General features: G+C 41.4%; 1 protein-coding gene, 8 non-coding genes and 1 pseudogene across 9 annotated transcripts in view; all 10 read left to right on the forward strand.

Moving 5' to 3' along the window:
• The first annotated feature begins 200 nt into the window (after window positions 1-200).
• The window catches only part of uba6 (ubiquitin like modifier activating enzyme 6), a 113,211-nt gene continuing 94,889 nt past the window's right edge, over window positions 201-18,522 (forward strand). The window contains exon 1 of the mRNA XM_062027213.1: window positions 201-264. Within this exon, the coding sequence (XP_061883197.1) occupies window positions 232-264 (33 nt within the window). The 5' untranslated portion in view covers window positions 201-231. The remainder of the gene's footprint in view (window positions 265-18,522) is intronic.
• Window positions 7,828-7,946, forward strand: LOC133634310 (5S ribosomal RNA). The gene has a single exon (XR_009821935.1). It is a non-coding gene; the product is annotated as a 5S ribosomal RNA (ribosomal RNA).
• LOC133634311 (5S ribosomal RNA) lies at window positions 8,625-8,743 on the forward strand. Its single transcript, XR_009821936.1, has one exon. It is a non-coding gene; the product is annotated as a 5S ribosomal RNA (ribosomal RNA).
• On the forward strand, window positions 9,637-9,755 carry LOC133634312 (5S ribosomal RNA). Its single transcript, XR_009821937.1, has one exon. It is a non-coding gene; the product is annotated as a 5S ribosomal RNA (ribosomal RNA).
• On the forward strand, window positions 11,727-11,845 carry LOC133634294 (5S ribosomal RNA). The gene has a single exon (XR_009821924.1). It is a non-coding gene; the product is annotated as a 5S ribosomal RNA (ribosomal RNA).
• On the forward strand, window positions 13,373-13,481 carry LOC133634303 (5S ribosomal RNA; annotated as a pseudogene).
• LOC133634314 (5S ribosomal RNA) lies at window positions 14,165-14,283 on the forward strand. The gene has a single exon (XR_009821938.1). It is a non-coding gene; the product is annotated as a 5S ribosomal RNA (ribosomal RNA).
• On the forward strand, window positions 15,027-15,145 carry LOC133634315 (5S ribosomal RNA). The gene has a single exon (XR_009821939.1). It is a non-coding gene; the product is annotated as a 5S ribosomal RNA (ribosomal RNA).
• On the forward strand, window positions 15,829-15,947 carry LOC133634297 (5S ribosomal RNA). The gene has a single exon (XR_009821927.1). It is a non-coding gene; the product is annotated as a 5S ribosomal RNA (ribosomal RNA).
• Window positions 16,839-16,957, forward strand: LOC133634287 (5S ribosomal RNA). The gene has a single exon (XR_009821917.1). It is a non-coding gene; the product is annotated as a 5S ribosomal RNA (ribosomal RNA).

Genomic DNA, 18,522 nt, shown 5'->3' on the forward strand with positions numbered 1-18,522 from the left:
TCAACTCCGGGACCGGCTAGCGCTAGCTGACTAGCTCTATGAAAACAAGAGACATTAATGCCTCTCCTCATTATTAAATGACATACCCCAACATAAACTTATACAAGTACATCACTGTTTTATGATGTACACATTCTAAAATAATATGGCTCTTAACAAGTATAAATGAAGTTTGATTTGAACATTTCTATTTGGAACAGGTTGCATGTTTGCGGTGGTTGTGTCCCCAAGATGCAGGAAGGAACGGCAGAGAGCAGCGTGCAGGTAGGAAACATTTTCAAACTTTCTTCAAGCAAGGCAACTATACAAGAAGTCGTGGCGCTGGGCAACAAACGTAAAGAGTAGCACACAACTTCAATCGCTAGCAAGACTAGGAACAAACATAAGGGGCCAGCAAGACTGCCAGGCTGAGGTATAAATAGCTCTCTGATTAGTGATCAGGAGCAGGTGAGATTCCCCACCACTAATCTGAGGCAGGTGCATTAAAGGAGCCATATGTAATAATTTCATGTCAAGTCATTAAATGGCCCTGATATGTCAAAAGGCGTTAATAAATCATGTTCTTTTCCAATACCTCTATAACTGATAACAGTAGTTCAGCCGGGATATGCTCATTTCAAAATTAGATTTACAGCCCCGAAATCGTGTTATTGTTTTAATTTCGATGCCCCGCCCTCCACCGTTTGACCAATTAGAAAGTCAGTGAGTGTGTCACATCCAGGTTGCCAGTTACGCACCTCCACCTTCGTCTGGCTTTTGCCACTGGTAAAGTTACTAAACATGTCAGACCTTAGTAAATCTAAAAGGCCTCGTTACCATTCTCAACTTATTCATGACAAATCCAAGAACAAAACGAGGATTTGTATTGGGGATGCCTTTGAAAGATGGAGACAAATGAAGGTGGAGAAGATTTTTTCATCTGACGCCAAACTTGTTAATTTCCTCCTTGATAGGCAAGTCAGGCATTTATGTTTTCTTATTACTTGTAATAAATGGAAATGGACATTTGGTATGTAAACTATATTGTCCAATACAGTCTATGATCTTGTCTAACAAAGCTAGTATGTTCCTGCAACCAATGCTTAACATGCTAGCCCGGTCAATGACACGTCGACATATAAGCTAACGGGGGAAATTTATGCCCATTAGCCCGTATGTCGATGTGTCATCCAACTGACAGGCCAAAATATATTTTCGACAAATAAAACCTATGTGGATATGTGTAGTGTCAGTGCCTATTTCCTTCTCAACATGCTGATACGCTGAGGAAATGAGTTCCAACATTAGCACGGCTGTCATCATGGCAATGTGAAACGTATGGAGACAGACAAATCACATGATAAAATAATTCCTCATTCGTGTTTGCATATTATGGACTACATGCACCAAGTTATATGGCAATCTGAAACGTTTGAAACAGTAGCCTGTAGACTTACCTTGGTTAAATGTCTCCTCTTTAGTTTTGGGTGTACATTAGGCTGCTAAGCATGCTCTACTTATTTTCACCAGTATAACCATTGCTAGTGTTGGTTGTAGTTTGTTTTAGTCTTTGTTTTCTGATAGTACTGAAAACAACCATATGGTTGCTATTTGTTGTGATATTGTACGCAGGCATGACGTACTTATTCCTGAAAATAGCCTAATTTCTGTGTAAAATGGAGTAGCCCAGTCCATCAAGCTGGATTCGGCTGCGTATCTGGCAACCTCAGTCAGAATTTTGACTGTGATTGCAGTACCATTTCTGGCCACATTATTACATATGGCTCCCTTTTAAATGAGTGTCCGTGGCAACAAAGTGAGCGCTGGAACAGAAAAGAACACTCAACTAAGGAGAAATAATAACAAATACCAGAATATGACCTGGTGTTACAGGTCATAACAATTTCCCCCGAAAAGTATTTCAAAGGGGAATGCTTTGTGAAGTAATTGGAGCCTTAAATAGGTCAATAATTCATAACAACATTGATTTTGTTTTACTATTATATTTTGAGCAATGACAGTTTTTAGGAAGTCACACTAAAATTCTCAGGGCCCCACTTATAAAAGTGTTTTGTTTTTTTTTTACCCTAAATCCATACATTTCTAGATTAAATTCAGGTCTCTCCGTCTATACGTTTTTATTATTTTTAAAATTTTTATTTTTGTTTTATACTCTTTTTGTGGTAGAAAACTTAGTTTTTTATGGCAAACACACAAAATATGCAACATTTCCCCTCCATTAAATATTTCAAAGTGGAATATTTGATGTGAAGTAATTGGAGCCTTCTATAGGTCAACGTTGATTTTGATTCATTATTATATTTTGAGCAAAGACAGTTTTTAATAAACAAAATCCTACTGAAATCTTCAGGGCCCCACTTATAAAAGTTTTAAAAATACATCATACACTATTTTTATTTTTATTTATTTTTTTAAACCTATAAACTTTGATATCAATTTCAGATCTATCCGTCAATTATAAGTTTTTATATTTTTGTTTTATGCTATTTTTTGTCAAAGAAAATGTTGCTTTTTATATGGAAAACACACAAAATATGCAATATCTCTACCAAAAAATAATTCAAAGTAGAATATTTGATGTGAAGTAATTGGAGCCTTAAATAGGTCAATAATTCATAACATTGTTATTTATTCATTATTTTATTTTGACCAAAGACGGTTTTTAAGAAACAAAATCCTACTAAAATCCTCAGGGCTCCACTTATAAAAGTGTTAAAAATACATCATAAGTTATTTTTGTTTCATTTTTTTACTTTAAACCTATACATTTTGGGATCAACTTCAGATCAATCTGTCAATTATACGTTTTTATATTTTTGTTTTATGCTATTTTTGTCAAAGAAAATGTTGCCTTTTATATGGCAAACACACAAAATATGTAATATTTCCCCCAAAAAATATTTCAAAGTGGAATATTTGATGTGAAGTAATTGGAGCCTTCAATAGGTCAATAATTCACAACAACATTGTTTTTTATTCATTATTATTTTTTGAGCAATGACAGCTTTAAAGGAAAAAAACGCCTTGTGTTATAAGAGTCAACATTGCAACTTTTTCTCGTTACATTTCACCTGTTCGCACTTTTTTTTGTTTTTATATATGAGTATTTTTAAGTCAGGAGTATTTTTCAGGTCCCAGTGCTGGCAAACATTTTCAGGCCAGCAGTTCACCCCGAGTCTGACATGATTTGAAGACGTTGTGTCTGCCTTTATTCATCCAAGTCCTTCAAGAGAAATGCAAACTAATACTTTTTAAATACATGGGCTCTTGTATGCCTTTTAATTTGGGGTCTAAGCTTTTAGAAATAAAATAAAGTAATTTACAAGTAAATCATTGTCATATATTATATATTACTTAACACAATACATGAGCAAAATCTCGCACATTTGGTTTTGTACTCAGTTTATGTTGTGTTCAATCATTTATAAATGAAATAAAACAATCAAAAACTACACTTTAATATTGCTAAATTAACACAACACATCAGTTTAGGTAATCCCTGCATATTTACTGTCATGATTTTGCTCTTGATGTGCCATCCATTCATCTTCTTCCGCTTATCCGAGGTCCAGTCGCGGGGGCAGCAGCTTAAGCAGGGAAGCCCAGACTCTCCCCAGCCACTTCGTCCAGCTCCTCCCGGGGGATCCCGAGGCGTTCCCAGGCCAGCCGGGAGACATAGTCTTCCCAACGTGTCTTGGGTCTTCCCCGTGGCCTCCTACCGGTCGGACGTGCCCTAAACACCTCCCTAGGGAGGCGTTCGGGTGGCATCCTGACCAGATGCCCGAACCACCTCATCTGGCTCCTCTCGATGTGGAGGCTCTTGATGTGTAATAATTAAATTAAGTAATTAATTAATTCATTTATACAGCACACATTCTCATATTGTGTATTAATTATGATACATTGTTATATGTTATATTGCTAGAACGTCTGTACAGCCAAACTGTTACTGCATTCACTTCTTGTAGTTGCGTATCTTCACCTTACTAAACGTGAACAGTTGAATAATACTCTCCCCTCTTCTTATCAGCTAAAGAAAATTAAATATTGTTTGTACGTTGTAGTGTCAAAAAAGTATAAATTGTTGTTTTGAAAAGAACTTCCTTTCTTGGGAGGTAGTGGAATGTCATCATCATCCGTGATTGGTTAAATGTTGAAATATGCTAATGAGGCCAGAAGTCAACCAGCCGTTCTGTCATTGGCCAAATATTAAATGTGTTGAAGAAAGTTGGACAGAGGCGGATCTGATTGGCTTAGAAAGTTGGAGATGTTGGAATAAGGCACGCTGATTGGTTCATATCACCCCGGTGTTGAACATATTGACGGACTATCAGCGCTCAAAAGTCCGTGACTGGTGAATTTATAATATGACATGTGTTTTTGTCGCCGGGTAAGATGGCAAAAACAGCCCAAAGATGGATGAATATTAGTCATGTTAGGGTAAATTGAACTGAAAGTGAAATGAAAACTATTTTGTTTTTTTGCAAGAAGTGAGAAACAGCGCCCTCTGGCGTGAGTGTAAAAGCTTACAGCACCTGGTATTCCCAGGCTTGTGCACCTCCGAGTCCAGAAGCTCTGCTCAACAGACCAATCATTGAGCTCTGTTGAGCAGAGAGTTTCCTAACAGACCAATCAAATAGCTATGTTGAGCACAGTCGAGGAGACGGTCTTGCTCAACAGACGAATCACAGAGCTCTGTTGAGCAGACTTATTATAATACAACATGGCGGCCTCCATGAAACAAGCGATCACTTTTGGAACGATGTGTATTCTCCATGTATACAGCGTTTATCGACAAAACGCCACTTCCGCTTGTTGTGGATAAGATCAAAGAAAGCGTTATGGCAAATATGGCAAACACACGAAATATGCAATATTTTCCCGAAAAAATATGCAATATTTTCCCCCCAAAAGATGCAATATATTCCCCAAAGAATATGCAATTTTTTCCCTAAAAAATATGCAATATGTTCCCCAAAAATATGCAATATTTTCCCCAAAAAATATATGCAATATTTTCCCCCTAAAAAATATGCAATATTTTCCCCAAAAAATATGCAATATTTCCCCCCCAAAAGATGCAATATTTTCCCCAAAGAATATGCAATTTTTTCCCTAAATAATATGCAATATTTTCCCTAAAAATATGCTATATTTCCCCCCCCAAAATATGCAATATGCAATATTTTACCTAAAAAATATGCAATATTTTACCCGCAAAATATATGCAATATTTTACCCCTAAAAAACATGTAATATTCCCCCCCCCCCAAAATATTTAATATTTTCCCTAAAAGATATGCATATACAATACACATATACATATACATATATATAGATAGATAGATAGTACTTTATTGATTCCTTCAGGAGAGTTCCCTCAGGAAAATTAAAAAAAAATATATGCAAAAATATATATAAAATAATATATATATATATATATATAGATATATATATACATATACATATATATATATATATATATATATATATATATATATATATATATATATATATATATATATATATATATATACATATCTATATATATATATATATATATATATACATATATATATACATATATATATATACAGGCCTGAGGGCGCTGTTTCTCACTTGCTGCAAAAAAAAGAAATGTTTTTTATTCCACTTTCAGTTCACTTTACCCTAACATGACTAATATTTATCCATCTTTGGGCTGTTTTTGCCATCTTACCCGGCTACAAAAACACATGTCATTTTATAAATTCACCAGTCACGGACTAGTGTTGTCCCAATACCAATATTTTAGTACCAGTACTGGTACCAACATGTATTTCGATACTTTTCAATACTTTTCGGTACTTTTCTAAATAAGGGGGACCACAAAATATGGCATTATTGGATTTATTTTAAAAAAAATCTTAAGTTACATTAAATATATGTTTATTATTGCAATCGAAGAACAATTTAGTCCTTCAATAAAATAGTGAACATACTAGACAACTTGTCTTTTAGTAGTAAGTAAACAAACAAAGAAAAAACTCCTAATTAGTCAGCTTACATATGCAGTAACATATTGTGTTATTTCTCATTCTATTTTGTCAAAATTATGAGGAACAAGCTATAAAATTGGATTATTAATCCACTTGTTCATTTACTGTTAATATCTGCTTATTTTCTCTTTTAACATGTTTTATCTACACTTCTGTTAAAATGTAATAATCACTTATTCTTCTGTTGTTTGATACTTTACATTAGTTTTGGATGACATCACAAATGTAGGTATCGAGCCGATACCAAGTAGTTACAGGATCATACATTGGTCATAATTTAAGTCCTCATGTGTCCAGGGACGTATTTCCTGAGTTTATAAACATAACATTATTTTTTTAAAAAGGAAAAAATATTTTGTGACGGTAAAAAATATCGATGTAACCCCTTAACCCCTAGTAAGAGGCAGTGGAAGTTTGAAGTTCCTTGGAGTAGCCCAGTCCTTCGAGCTGGATTCGGTTGCGTATCTGACAACCTCAGTCAGGGAGAGAGGGAGGGGACTACAGAATTTTGACCGTGATTGCAGTACCATTTCTGGCCACACTATTACATATGGCTCCTTTAAAATAAGCATACTTGTCAGCTTTATGGTAGTAGTAGGGGTGCATGATACATATTGTACAGATAATTATCAATGTTGATTTGGCTTTATGTTTTATGTTGGATATTCGTAGTTGTAGCGGGAGCTAGAAAAGAAACCATGGTTTTCAATAATACAAATGTATATAAAATCCATCCATCCATCCGTTTTCTACCGCTTGTCCCTCCAATTATGTCATGTCTGTTGATCATGTTTTTGTTTGGCTAGGTTCTGTTTGGTTTTTGGACTCTTTTAGTTTCTGTTTACGCTCCATTGTCTTTGTTACCATGTCAACCCATTAGTTGCACCTGTTTTCACATTCGGACTCACACACCTGTCATCAATCATGTCACTAGTATTTAAGCCGGTCCTTTTCAGTTAGTCTGTCTGGCGACATTACCCTTGCTACTTCTGTACTACTCATGCTACCCTTGACTTCTGCTACCCATGTTACCCATGCTACCATAGTTCCATGCCAAGTGAGTTTTGTCTATTTTCATGTCACAGTAAGTGTTTTCGTTTTCATGTCCATAGCTTTTACCCAAGTGCTAATTTATTGTTTTCAAAGCCAAGTTTGTACCTCCGCCTTGTGTGCGCCTTTAAGTTTGTTCTTTTTGTTAGTGTTGAAATAAATAATGTCCTTACCTTCACGCCATGTCCGATCCAACTTTTCTTGCATCTCGGGAAAACAAACCCCCCCATAGTCCAAGTTTTGACGAATTAAACTTAAATTTTAAAACAAAAAGGCTGTGAACGACACTAGAGAAAAGCACTTCAAATATCAAGTGAATTTGGGATTTTAGGTCACATGACCAGGAATCTTTTGAAAAGAAACCATGATTTTTATTATCCAAATGTTTTTTTTTATTTTTATAAAATCCTATTTTTAAAAAAAAGAGTGTATATTATAATAAAAAAAGATATAAATGATATAATTAGGAAAGAATGGGTGTGCACGTTATTACGGAGGTAGAACTATTTATTTGACCTCCTTTTAAGATTACTCAGTGTTTTGATGTAGAAGATATACGGAGGGAAATATCCACCGTGAAAGCAACTTGACCGCCGTAGCAAAGGAAGACAACAATCACACAGCCAGAAAATCCACATTAGTGTACGCATGCGCGCCAGGCTCTGAGATAAATAGTAATTTCCTCCCACCCCGTCTGTAAGAGTTCCATTTAAAAAGGTTGGTTTTACCTGGTCATTCGGCTTACGGCCATACTACCCTGAACACGCCCGATCTCGTCCGATCTCGGAAGCTAAGCAGGGTCGGGCCTGGTTAGTACTTGGATGGGAGACCGCCTGGGAATACCAGGTGCTGTAAGCTTTTACACTCACGCCAGAGGGCGCTGTTTCTCATTTCTTGCAACAAAAAAAAAAGGAAATGTTTTTTATTTCACTTTCAGTTCACTTTACCCTAACATGACTAATATTTATCCATCTTTGGGCTGTTTTTGCCATCTTACCCGGCTACAAAAACACATGTGATATTATAAATTCACCAGTCACGGACTTTTGAGCGCTGATAGTCCGTCAATATGTTCAACACCGGGGTGATATGAACCAATCAGCGTGCCTTATTCCAACATCTCCAACTTTGTAAGCCAATCAGATCCGCCTCTGTCCAACTTTCTTCAACACATTTAATATTTGGCCAATGACAGAACGGCTGGTTGACTTCTGGCCTCATTTGCATATTTCAAGACAATGTAATTTATTGACGGTCCCTAAGCATAAAGCAGTGTTGAGCGCGGCACCTCTCCTGCAATCTCCCCGCAGCATGAGAGAGCAGTGTGGGCACAGTGAGGGGGAGCTTCCGCTGGAGCTCCGGAGGCAAATATCCACCGTGAGAGCAACTTGACCGCCGTAGCAAAGGAAGACAACAATCACACAGCCAGAAAAAACATATTAGTGTACGCATGTGCGCCAGGCTGGAATATAAATAGTAAATTTCAATTTAAAAAGAGAGTAAGAGTTCCATTTAAAAAGGTTGGTTTTTCTTTCGGCTTACGGCCATACTACCCTGAACACGCCCGATCTCGTCCGATCTCGGAAGCTAAGCAGGGTCGGGCCTGGTTAGTACTTGGATGGGAGACCGCCTGGGAATACCAGGTGCTGTAAGCTTTTACACTCACGCCAGAGGGCGCTGTTTCTCACTTGTTGCAAAAAAAAAAAGGAAATGGTTTTTATTTCACTTTCAGTTCAATTTACCCTAACATGACTAATTTTTATCCATCTTTGGGCTGTTTTCTACCCTTGACTACCCATGCTACCATAGTTCCATGCCAAGTGAGTTTTGTCTATTTTCATGTCATAGTAAGTGTTTTTGTTTTCATGTCCATAGCTTTTGCCCAAGTGCTCGTTTATTGTTTTCAAAGCCAAGTTTGTACCTCCGCCTTGTGCGCGCCTTTAAGTTTGTTCTTTTTGTTAGTGTTGAAATAAATAATGTCCTTACCTTCACGCCATGTCCGATACAACTTTTCTTGCATCTCGGGAAAACAAACCCCCCATACTCCACGTTTTGACAAATTAAACTTAAATTTTAAAACAAAAAGGCGTGAATGACACGAGAGAAAAGCACTTCAAATATCAAGGGAATTTGGGATTTTAGGTCACATGACCAGGAATCTTTTGAAAAGAAACCATGATTTTTATTATCCAAATGTTTTTGTTTTTTTATAAAATCCTATTTTTAAAAAAAAGAGTGTATATTATAATAAAAAATGATATAAATGATATAATTAGGAAAGAATGGGTGTGCACGTTATTACGGAGGTAGAACTATTTATTTGACCTCCTTTTAAGATTACTCAGTGTTTTGATGTAGAAGATATACGGAGGGAAATATCCACCGTGAAAGCAACTTGACCGCCGTAGCAAGGGAAGAGAACAATCACACAGCCAGAAAATCCACATTAGTGTACGCATGCGCGCCAGGCTCTGAGATAAATAGTCATTTCCTCCCACCCCGTCTGTAAGAGTTCCATTTAAAAAGGTTGGTTTTACCTGGCCTTTCGGCTTACGGCCATACTACCCTGAACACGCCCGATCTCGTCCGATCTCGGAAGCTAAGCAGGGTCGGGCCTGGTTAGTACTTGGATGGGAGACCGCCTGGGAATACCAGGTGCTGTAAGCTTTTACACTCACGCCAGAGAGCGCTGTTTCTCATTTCTTGCAAAAAAAAAAAGGAAATGGTTTTTATTTCACCTTACCCTAACATGACTAATATTTATCCATCTTTGGGCTGTTTTTGCCATCTTACCCGGCTACAAAAACACATGTCATATCATAAATTCACCAGTCACAGACTTTTGAGCGCTGATAGTCCGTCAATATGTTCAACACCGGGGTGATATGAACCAATCAGCGTGCCTTATTCCAACATCTCCAACTTTCTAAGCCAATCAGATCCGCCTATGTCCAACTTTCTTCAACACATTTAATATTTGGCCAATGACAGAACGGCTGGTTGACTTCCGGCCTCATTTGCATATTTCAAGACAATGTAATTTATTGACGGTCCCTATATCAAGATACAGGTGATGGAATTCCTCCTGGGCATTGCTGCCTGGCGCACCTCCTCCAGTGCCTTTTGACAGGTGTGCTGTGACACCCCACTGAACAACTCTGTGGGCATAAACGGGTCATCAGCTGGGGACCACCATTCATTAACGTTTCGCTCCTTTAACCCCAGAACGTCTCATGGTGGCGGAGCGATGGCAGGGATATCTCCCTGCCACCCCCTGCTGATGCCCTAGGTGTTTGCACCCCAACTCTTATTCTTCCTCCTTAGCCACAGCCAGAAGCTGCCTTTGTCCGCCTCCTCTGCCAGCTCTTTCATGGCTTTCCGATGTCCCGCTCCTGTGCATCCAATGTCTCGGAGTAGGCGAGCAGTTGAGGAACCCACAAAGCCCCTACACCCCACTTCCACAGGGCAGATGACAGCTTTCCAGCCAGCCTCCCTGCACTCTGCTGCCAGGTCAGAGTACTTTGCTCGCTTCCGCTCACAAGCAGCCAACAACCCTCCCTCCCATGGGACAGTGAGCTCGACCAAAAGAACCGTCCTGCAAGCCTCTGACCAGAAGACCAGGTCTGGTCGTAGTGATGTTTCGACGACCTCCCTGGGGAACTGGAGCTGCTTCCCCAGGTCGACCCTCATGCTCCACTCATTTCCTGGTGAGAGGAGTCTCGCTGTAGCTCTCTGGCGGGGGGGTTTGGCACCCTCACCAGCCCTCGCGAACTGGATTGGATGTCTGGCTGGAGCGGAAGGTCTGCTATTCGCCTCCTTTCTGCAGGTCTCTGACACCTCTGCCAGCTTCCTCAAGACTTGGTCGTGTCGCCATCTGTAGCGGCCCTGCGACAACGCTGTCGTGCAGCCTGACAGGATGTGTTGGAGGCTTGCATTGATGGTGTTGCAGAGGGGACAGGTCTCTTCGTCACCAAACCACTGGTGGAGGTTTTGGGGACAAGGCAAGGTGTCGTACGTTGCTCTGATCAGGAAGCTGAGCCTGGCTTGGGGGATCTTCCACAGGTCAGACCAGGACATAGACCTGTCTGTGAGACCTTCCCATGATGTCCAATGACCTTGCTGGCCCTGGGACATTGCTTTGATGTTTAGGCGTTCCTGCTCAGTTCTTGCCACTTCTGCCCCCACCATGGCTCTCCGGTCTTTTTTGGAAGCCTTTGACCAGAACAAGGGAGCTTCGCCACTCCCAAGGCCTGCTCGACCTTCCTGAACTCTGCCGACCACTTCACGGTGCTTCAGCCTGCAGATTGCCGTGTCGACCTCTTCTTGGGCTTTCCACTTTCTTCCTGTTCTTATCTGGGTGCCCGCTGCTCTCACCAGCTGGTCAGTGGATTCCCTCAGCTCCAGCACCAGCCGAGCCTTCTCTTGCTTGTATCCCAGGCTGATGGATCGCAGTGGTAGTTGAAGCGAGTTCCTACCAAAGAGGCCTACGTCTGAGAGGCACCTTGGTAGTCCCAGCCACTTTCTGATGAACGAACATTAGTGTACGCATGCGCGCCAGGCTCTGAGATATATAGTCATTTCCTCCCACCCCGTCTGTAAGAGTTCCATTTAAAAAGGTTGGTTTTACCTGGTCTTTCGGCTTACGGCCATACTACCCTGAACACGCCCGATCTCGTCCGATCTCGGAAGCTAAGCAGGGTCGGGCCTGGTTAGTACTTGGATGGGAGACCGCCTAGGAATACCAGGTGCTGTAAGCTTTTACACTCACGCCAGAGAGCGCTGTTTCTCATTTCTTGCAAAAAAAAAAAAGGAAATGGTTTTTATTTCACTTTCAGTTCACTTTACCCTAACATGACTAATATTTTTCCATCTTTGGGCTGTTTTTGCCATCTTACCCGGCTACAAAAACACATGTCATATTATAAATTCACCAGTCACGGACTTTTGAGCGCTGATAGTCCGTCAATATGTTCAACACCGGGGTGATATGAACCAATCAGCGTGCCTTATTCCAACATCTCCAACTTTGTAAGCCAATCAGATCCGCCTCTGTCCAACTTTCTTCAACACATTTAATATTTGGCCAATGACAGAACGGCTGGTTGACTTCTGGCCTCATTTGCATATTTCAAGACAATGTAATTTATTGACGGTCCCTAAGCATAAAGCAGTGTTGAGCGCGGCACCTCTCCTGCAATCTCCCCGCAGCATGAGAGAGCAGTGTGGGCACAGTGAGGGGGAGCTTCCGCTGGAGCTCCGGAGGCAAATATCCACCGTGAGAGCAACTTGACCGCCGTAGCAAAGGAAGACAACAATCACACAGCCAGAAAAAACATATTAGTGTACGCATGTGCGCCAGGCTGGAATATAAATAGTAAATTTCAATTTAAAAAGAGAGTAAGAGTTCCATTTAAAAAGGTTGGGTTTACCTCTACTTTCGGCTTACGGCCATACTACCCTGAACACGTCCGATCTCGGAAGCTAAGGAGGGATGTAAGTACTTGGATGGGAGACCGCCTGGGAATACCAGGTGCTGTAAGCTTTTACACTCACGCCAGAGGGCGCTGTTTCTCACTTGCTGCAAAAAAAAAAGGAAATGTTTTTTATTTCACTTTCAGTTCAATTTACCCTACCATGCCAAGCCAAGTTTGTACCTCCGCCTTGTGTGCGCCTTTAAGTTTGTTCTTTTTGTTAGTGTTGAAATAAATAATGTCCTTACCTTCACGCCATGTCCGATCCAACTTTTCTTGCATCTCGGGAAAACAAACCCCCCTATAGTCCAAGTTTTGACGAATTAAACTTAAATTTTAAAACAAAAAAGCGTGAATGACACTAGAAAAAAGCACTTCAAATATCAAGTGAATTTGGGATTTTAGGTCACATGACCAGGAATCTTTTGAAAAGAAACCATGATTTTTATTATCCAAATGTTTTTTGTTTTTTTTATAAAATCCTATTTTTAAAAAAAAGAGTGTATATTATAATAAAAAATGATATAAATGATATAATAAGGAAAGAATGGGTGTGCACGTTATTACGGAGGTAGAACTATTTATTTGACCTCCTTTTAAGATTACTCAGTTTTTTGATGTAGAAGATATACGGAGGGAAATATCCACCGTGAAAGCAACTTGACCGCCGTAGCAAAGGAAGACAACAATCACACAGCCAGAAAATCCACATTAGTGTACGCATGCGCGCCAGGCTCTGAGATAAATAGTAATTTCCTCCCACCCCGTCTGTAAGAGTTCCATTTAAAAAGGTTGGTTTTACCTGGTCTTTCAGCTTACGGCCATACTACCCTGAACACGCCCGATCTCGGAAGCTAAGCAGGGTCGGGCCTGGTTAGTACTTGGATGGGAGACCGCCTGGGAATACCAGGTGCTGTAAGCTTTTACACTCACGCCAGAGGGCGCTGTTTCTCATTTCTTGCAACAAAAAAAAAGGAAATGGTTTTTATTTCACTTTCAGTTCACTTTACCCTAACATGACTAATATTTATCCATCTTTGGGCTGTTTTTGCCATCTTACCCGGCTACAAAAACACATGTCATATTATAAATTCACCACTCACGGACTTTTGAGCGCTGATAGTTCGTCAATATGTTCAACACCGGGGTGATATGAACCAATCAGCGTGCCTTATTCCAACATCTCCAACTTTCTAAGCCAATCAGATCCGCCTCTGTCCAACTTTCTTCAACACATTTAATATTTGGCCAATGACAGAACGGCTGGTTGACTTCCGGCCTCATTTGCTTATTTCAAGACAATGTAATTTATTGACGGTCCCTAAGCATAAAGCAGTGTTGAGCGCGGCACCTCTCCTGCAATCTCCCCGCAGCATGAGAGAGCAGTGTGGGCACAGTGAGGGGGAGCTTCCGCTGGAGCTCCGGAGGCAAATATCCACCGTGAGAGCAACTTGACCGCCGTAGCAAAGGAAGACAACAATCACACAGCCAGAAAAAACATATTAGTGTACGCATGTGCGCCAGGCTGGAATATAAATAGTAAATTTCAATTTAAAAAGAGAGTAAGAGTTCCATTTAAAAAGGTTGGTTTTACCTCTACTTTCGGCTTACGGCCATACTACCCTGAACACGCCCGATCTCGTCCGATCTCGGAAGCTAAGCAGGGTCGGGCCTGGTTAGTACTTGGATGGGAGACCGCCTGGGAATACCAGGTGCTGTAAGCTTTTACACTCACGCCAGAGGGCGCTGTTTCTCACTTGCTGCAAAAAAAAAAAGGAAATGGTTTTTATTTCACTTTCAGTTCAGTTTACCCTACCATGCCAAGCCAAGTTTGTACCTCCGCCTTGTGTGCGCCTTTAAGTTTGTTCTTTTTGTTAGTGTTGAAATAAATAATGTCCTTACCTTCACGCCATGTCCGATCCAACTTTTCTTGCATCTCGGGAAAACAAACCCCCCTATAGTCCAAGTTTTGACGAATTAAACTTAAATTTTAAAACAAAAAAGCGTGAATGACACTAGAAAAAAGCACTTCAAATATCAAGTGAATTTGGGATTTTAGGTCACATGACCAGGAATCTTTTGAAAAGAAACCATGATTTTTATTATCCAAATGTTTTTTGTTTTTTTTATAAAATCCTATTTTTAAAAAAAAGAGTGTATATTATAATAAAAAATGATATAAATGATATAATTAGGAAAGAATGGGTGTGCACGTTATTACGGAGGTAGAACTATTTATTTGACCTCCTTTTAAGATTACTCAGTGTTTTGATGTAGAAGATATACGGAGGGAAATATCCACCGTGAAAGCAACTTGACCGCCGTAGCAAAGGAAGACAACAATCACACAGCCAGAAAATCCACATTAGTGTACGCATGCGCGCCAGGCTCTGAGATAAATAGTAATTTCCTCCCACCCCATCTGTAAGAGTTCCATTTAAAAAGGTTGGTTTTACCTGGTCTTTCGGCTTACGGCCATACTACCCTGAACACGCCCGATCTCGTCCGATCTCGGAAGCTAAGCAGGGTCGGGCCTGGTTAGTACTTGGATGGGAGACCGCCTGGGAATACCAGGTGCTGTAAGCTTTTACACTCACGCCAGAGGGCGCTGTTTCTCATTTCTTGCAACAAAAAAAAAGGAAATGGTTTTTATTTCACTTTCAGTTCACTTTACCCTAACATGACTAATATTTATCCATCTTTGGGCTGTTTTTGCCATCTTACCCGGCTACAAAAACACATGTCATATTATAAATTCACCAGTCACGGACTTTTGAGCGCTGATAGTCCGTCAATATGTTCAACACCGGGGTGATATGAACCAATCAGCGTGCCTTATTCCAACATCTCCAACTTTCTAAGCCAATCAGATCCGCCTCTGTCCAACTTTCTTCAACACATTTAATATTTGGCCAATGACAGAACGGCTGGTTGACTTCCGGCCTCATTTGCTTATTTCAAGACAATGTAATTTATTGACGGTCCCTAAGCATAAAGCAGTGTTGAGCGCGGCACCTCTCCTGCAATCTCCCCGCAGCATGAGAGAGCAGTGTGGGCACAGTGAGGGGGAGCTTCCGCTGGAGCTCCGGAGGCAAATATCCACCGTGAGAGCAACTTGACCGCCGTAGCAAAGGAAGACAACAATCACACAGCCAGAAAAAACATATTAGTGTACGCATGTGCGCCAGGCTCGAATATAAATAGTACATTTCAAATTAAAAAGAGAGTAAGAGTTCCATTTAAAAAGGTTGGTTTTACCCGGTCTTTCGGCTTACGGCCATACTACCCTGAACACGCCCGATCTCGCCCGATCTCGGAAGCTAAGCAGGGTCGGGCCTGGTTAGTACTTGGATGGGAGACCGCCTGGGAATACCAGGTGCTGTAAGCTTTTACACTCACGCCAGAGGGCGCTGTTTCTCACTTGTTGCAAAAAAAAAAAGGAAATGGTTTTTATTTCACTTTCAGTTCAATTTACCCTAACATGACTAATTTTTATCCATCTTTGGGCTGTTTTCTACCCTTGACTACCCATGCTACCATAGTTCCATGCCAAGTGAGTTTTGTCTATTTTCATGTCAGTAAGTGTTTTTGTTTTCATGTCCATAGCTTTTGCCCAAGTGCTCGTTTATTGTTTTCAAAGCCAAGTTTGTACCTCCGCCTTGTGCGCGCCTTTAAGTTTGTTCTTTTTGTTAGTGTTGAAATAAATAATGTCCTTACCTTCACGCCATGTCCGATACAACTTTTCTTGCATCTCGGGAAAACAAACCCCCCATACTCCACGTTTTGACAAATTAAACTTAAATTTTAAAACAAAAAGGCGTGAATGACACGAGAGAAAAGCACTTCAAATATCAAGGGAATTTGGGATTTTAGGTCACATGACCAGGAATCTTTTGAAAAGAAACCATGATTTTTATTATCCAAATGTTTTTGTTTTTTTATAAAATCCTATTTTTAAAAAAAAGAGTGTATATTATAATAAAAAATGATATAAATGATATAATTAGGAAAGAATGGGTGTGCACGTTATTACGGAGGTAGAACTATTTATTTGACCTCCTTTTAAGATTACTCAGTGTTTTGATGTAGAAGATATACGGAGGGAAATATCCACCGTGAAAGCAACTTGACCGCCGTAGCAAGGGAAGACAACAATCACACAGCCAGAAAATCCACATTAGTGTACGCATGCGCGCCAGGCTCTGAGATAAATAGTCATTTCCTCCCACCCCGTCTGTAAGAGTTCCATTTAAAAAGGTTGGTTTTACCTGGTGTTTCGGCTTACGGCCATACTACCCTGAACACACCCGATCTCGTCCGATCTCGGAAGCTAAGCAGGGTCGGGCCTGGTTAGTACTTGGATGGGAGACCGCCTGGGAATACCAGGTGCTGTAAGCTTTTACACTCACGCCAGAGAGCGCTGTTTCTCATTTCTTGCAAAAAAAAAAAGGAAATGGTTTTTATTTCACTTTCAGTTCACTTTACCCTAACATGACTAATATTTATCCATCTTTGGGCTGTTTTTGCCATCTTACCCGGCTACAAAAACACATGTCATATTATAAATTCACCAGTCACGGACTTTTGAGCGCTGATCCATCCATCCATCCATCTTCAACCGCTTATCCGGAATCGGGTCGCGGGGACAGCAGCTCCAGCAAAGACCCCCAGACTTCCCTCTCCAGAGCAACATTTGCGACTTCCTCCTGGGGAATCCCGAAGCGTTCCCAGGCCAGAGAGGAGATGTAATCCCCCCATCTGGTCCTTGGCCTGCCGCGGGGCCTCCTCCCAGTGGGACGTGCAACGAGGACCTCCCTAGGGAGACGCTCGTGAGGCATCCGCACGAGATGCCCGAACCACCTAAGCTGGCTCCTTTCCAAGCGAAGGAGCAGCGGCTCTACTCCGAGTCTCTCTCGGGTGACTGCACTTCTCACCCTATCTCTAAGGGAGATGCCAGCCACCCTTCTGAGGAAACTCATTTCGGCCGCTTGTATCCGCGATCTTATTCTTTCGGTTATGACCCACACTTCATGACCATAGGTGAGAGTAGGAATGTAGATAGCTCGGTAGACCGAGAGCTTTGCCTTCTGGCTCAGCTCCCGTTTCGTCACAACAGTGCGGCAGAGAGACTGCAATACTGCCCCAGCTGCTCCGATTCTCCGGCTGATTTCCTTCTCCATCTTTCCCTCACTCGTGAACAAGACCCCGAGATACTTAAACTCCTCCACCTGGGACAGAGTCCTGTCCCCTACCCGGACTGTACAAACCATCGGTTTCCTGCTGAGAACCATGGCCTCAGATTTGGAGATGCTGATCCTCATTCCAGCCGCTGAACACTCGGCTGCGAACCGATCCAGTGAGAGCTGAAGGTCACGAACCGAAGGTGCCATCAGGACCACATCATCTGCAAACAGCAGTGACGCAACCTTTACCCCCCCGAGACGTATACCCTCTCCGCCATGGCCACGACTCCGCCTAGAAATCCTGTCCATGAAAATCACAAACAGGATAGGTGACAGAGCGCAGCCCTGGCGGAGACCAACCCCCACTGGAAACGGATCCGACTTACATCCAAGCACCCGGACACAACTCTCGCTTTGGTTGTACAGAGATTGGATGGCCCTCAACAGGGTTCCCCTCACTCCGTACTCCCTCAGCACCTCCCACAAGATCTCCCGAGGGACGCGGTCATACGCCTTCTCCAAATCCACAAAACACATGTAGACTGGATAGGCATACTCCCAGGCCCTCTCCAGGATTCCCGCAAGCGTAAAGAGTTGGTCAGTTGTTCCACGACCAGGACGGAATCCACATTGCTCCTCTTGAATCTGAGGTTCGACTATCGGCCGGACCCTCCTTTCCAGTACCTTGGTGTAAACTTTCCCAGGGAGGCTGAGTAGTGTGATACCCCTGTAATTAGCACACACCCTCTGGTCCCCCTTTTTGAAAAGGGGAACCACCAC

The sequence above is a fragment of the Entelurus aequoreus genome, linkage group LG18, assembly GCF_033978785.1.
Source record: "Entelurus aequoreus isolate RoL-2023_Sb linkage group LG18, RoL_Eaeq_v1.1, whole genome shotgun sequence".
Classification (NCBI taxonomy): Eukaryota; Metazoa; Chordata; class Actinopteri; order Syngnathiformes; family Syngnathidae; genus Entelurus; species Entelurus aequoreus.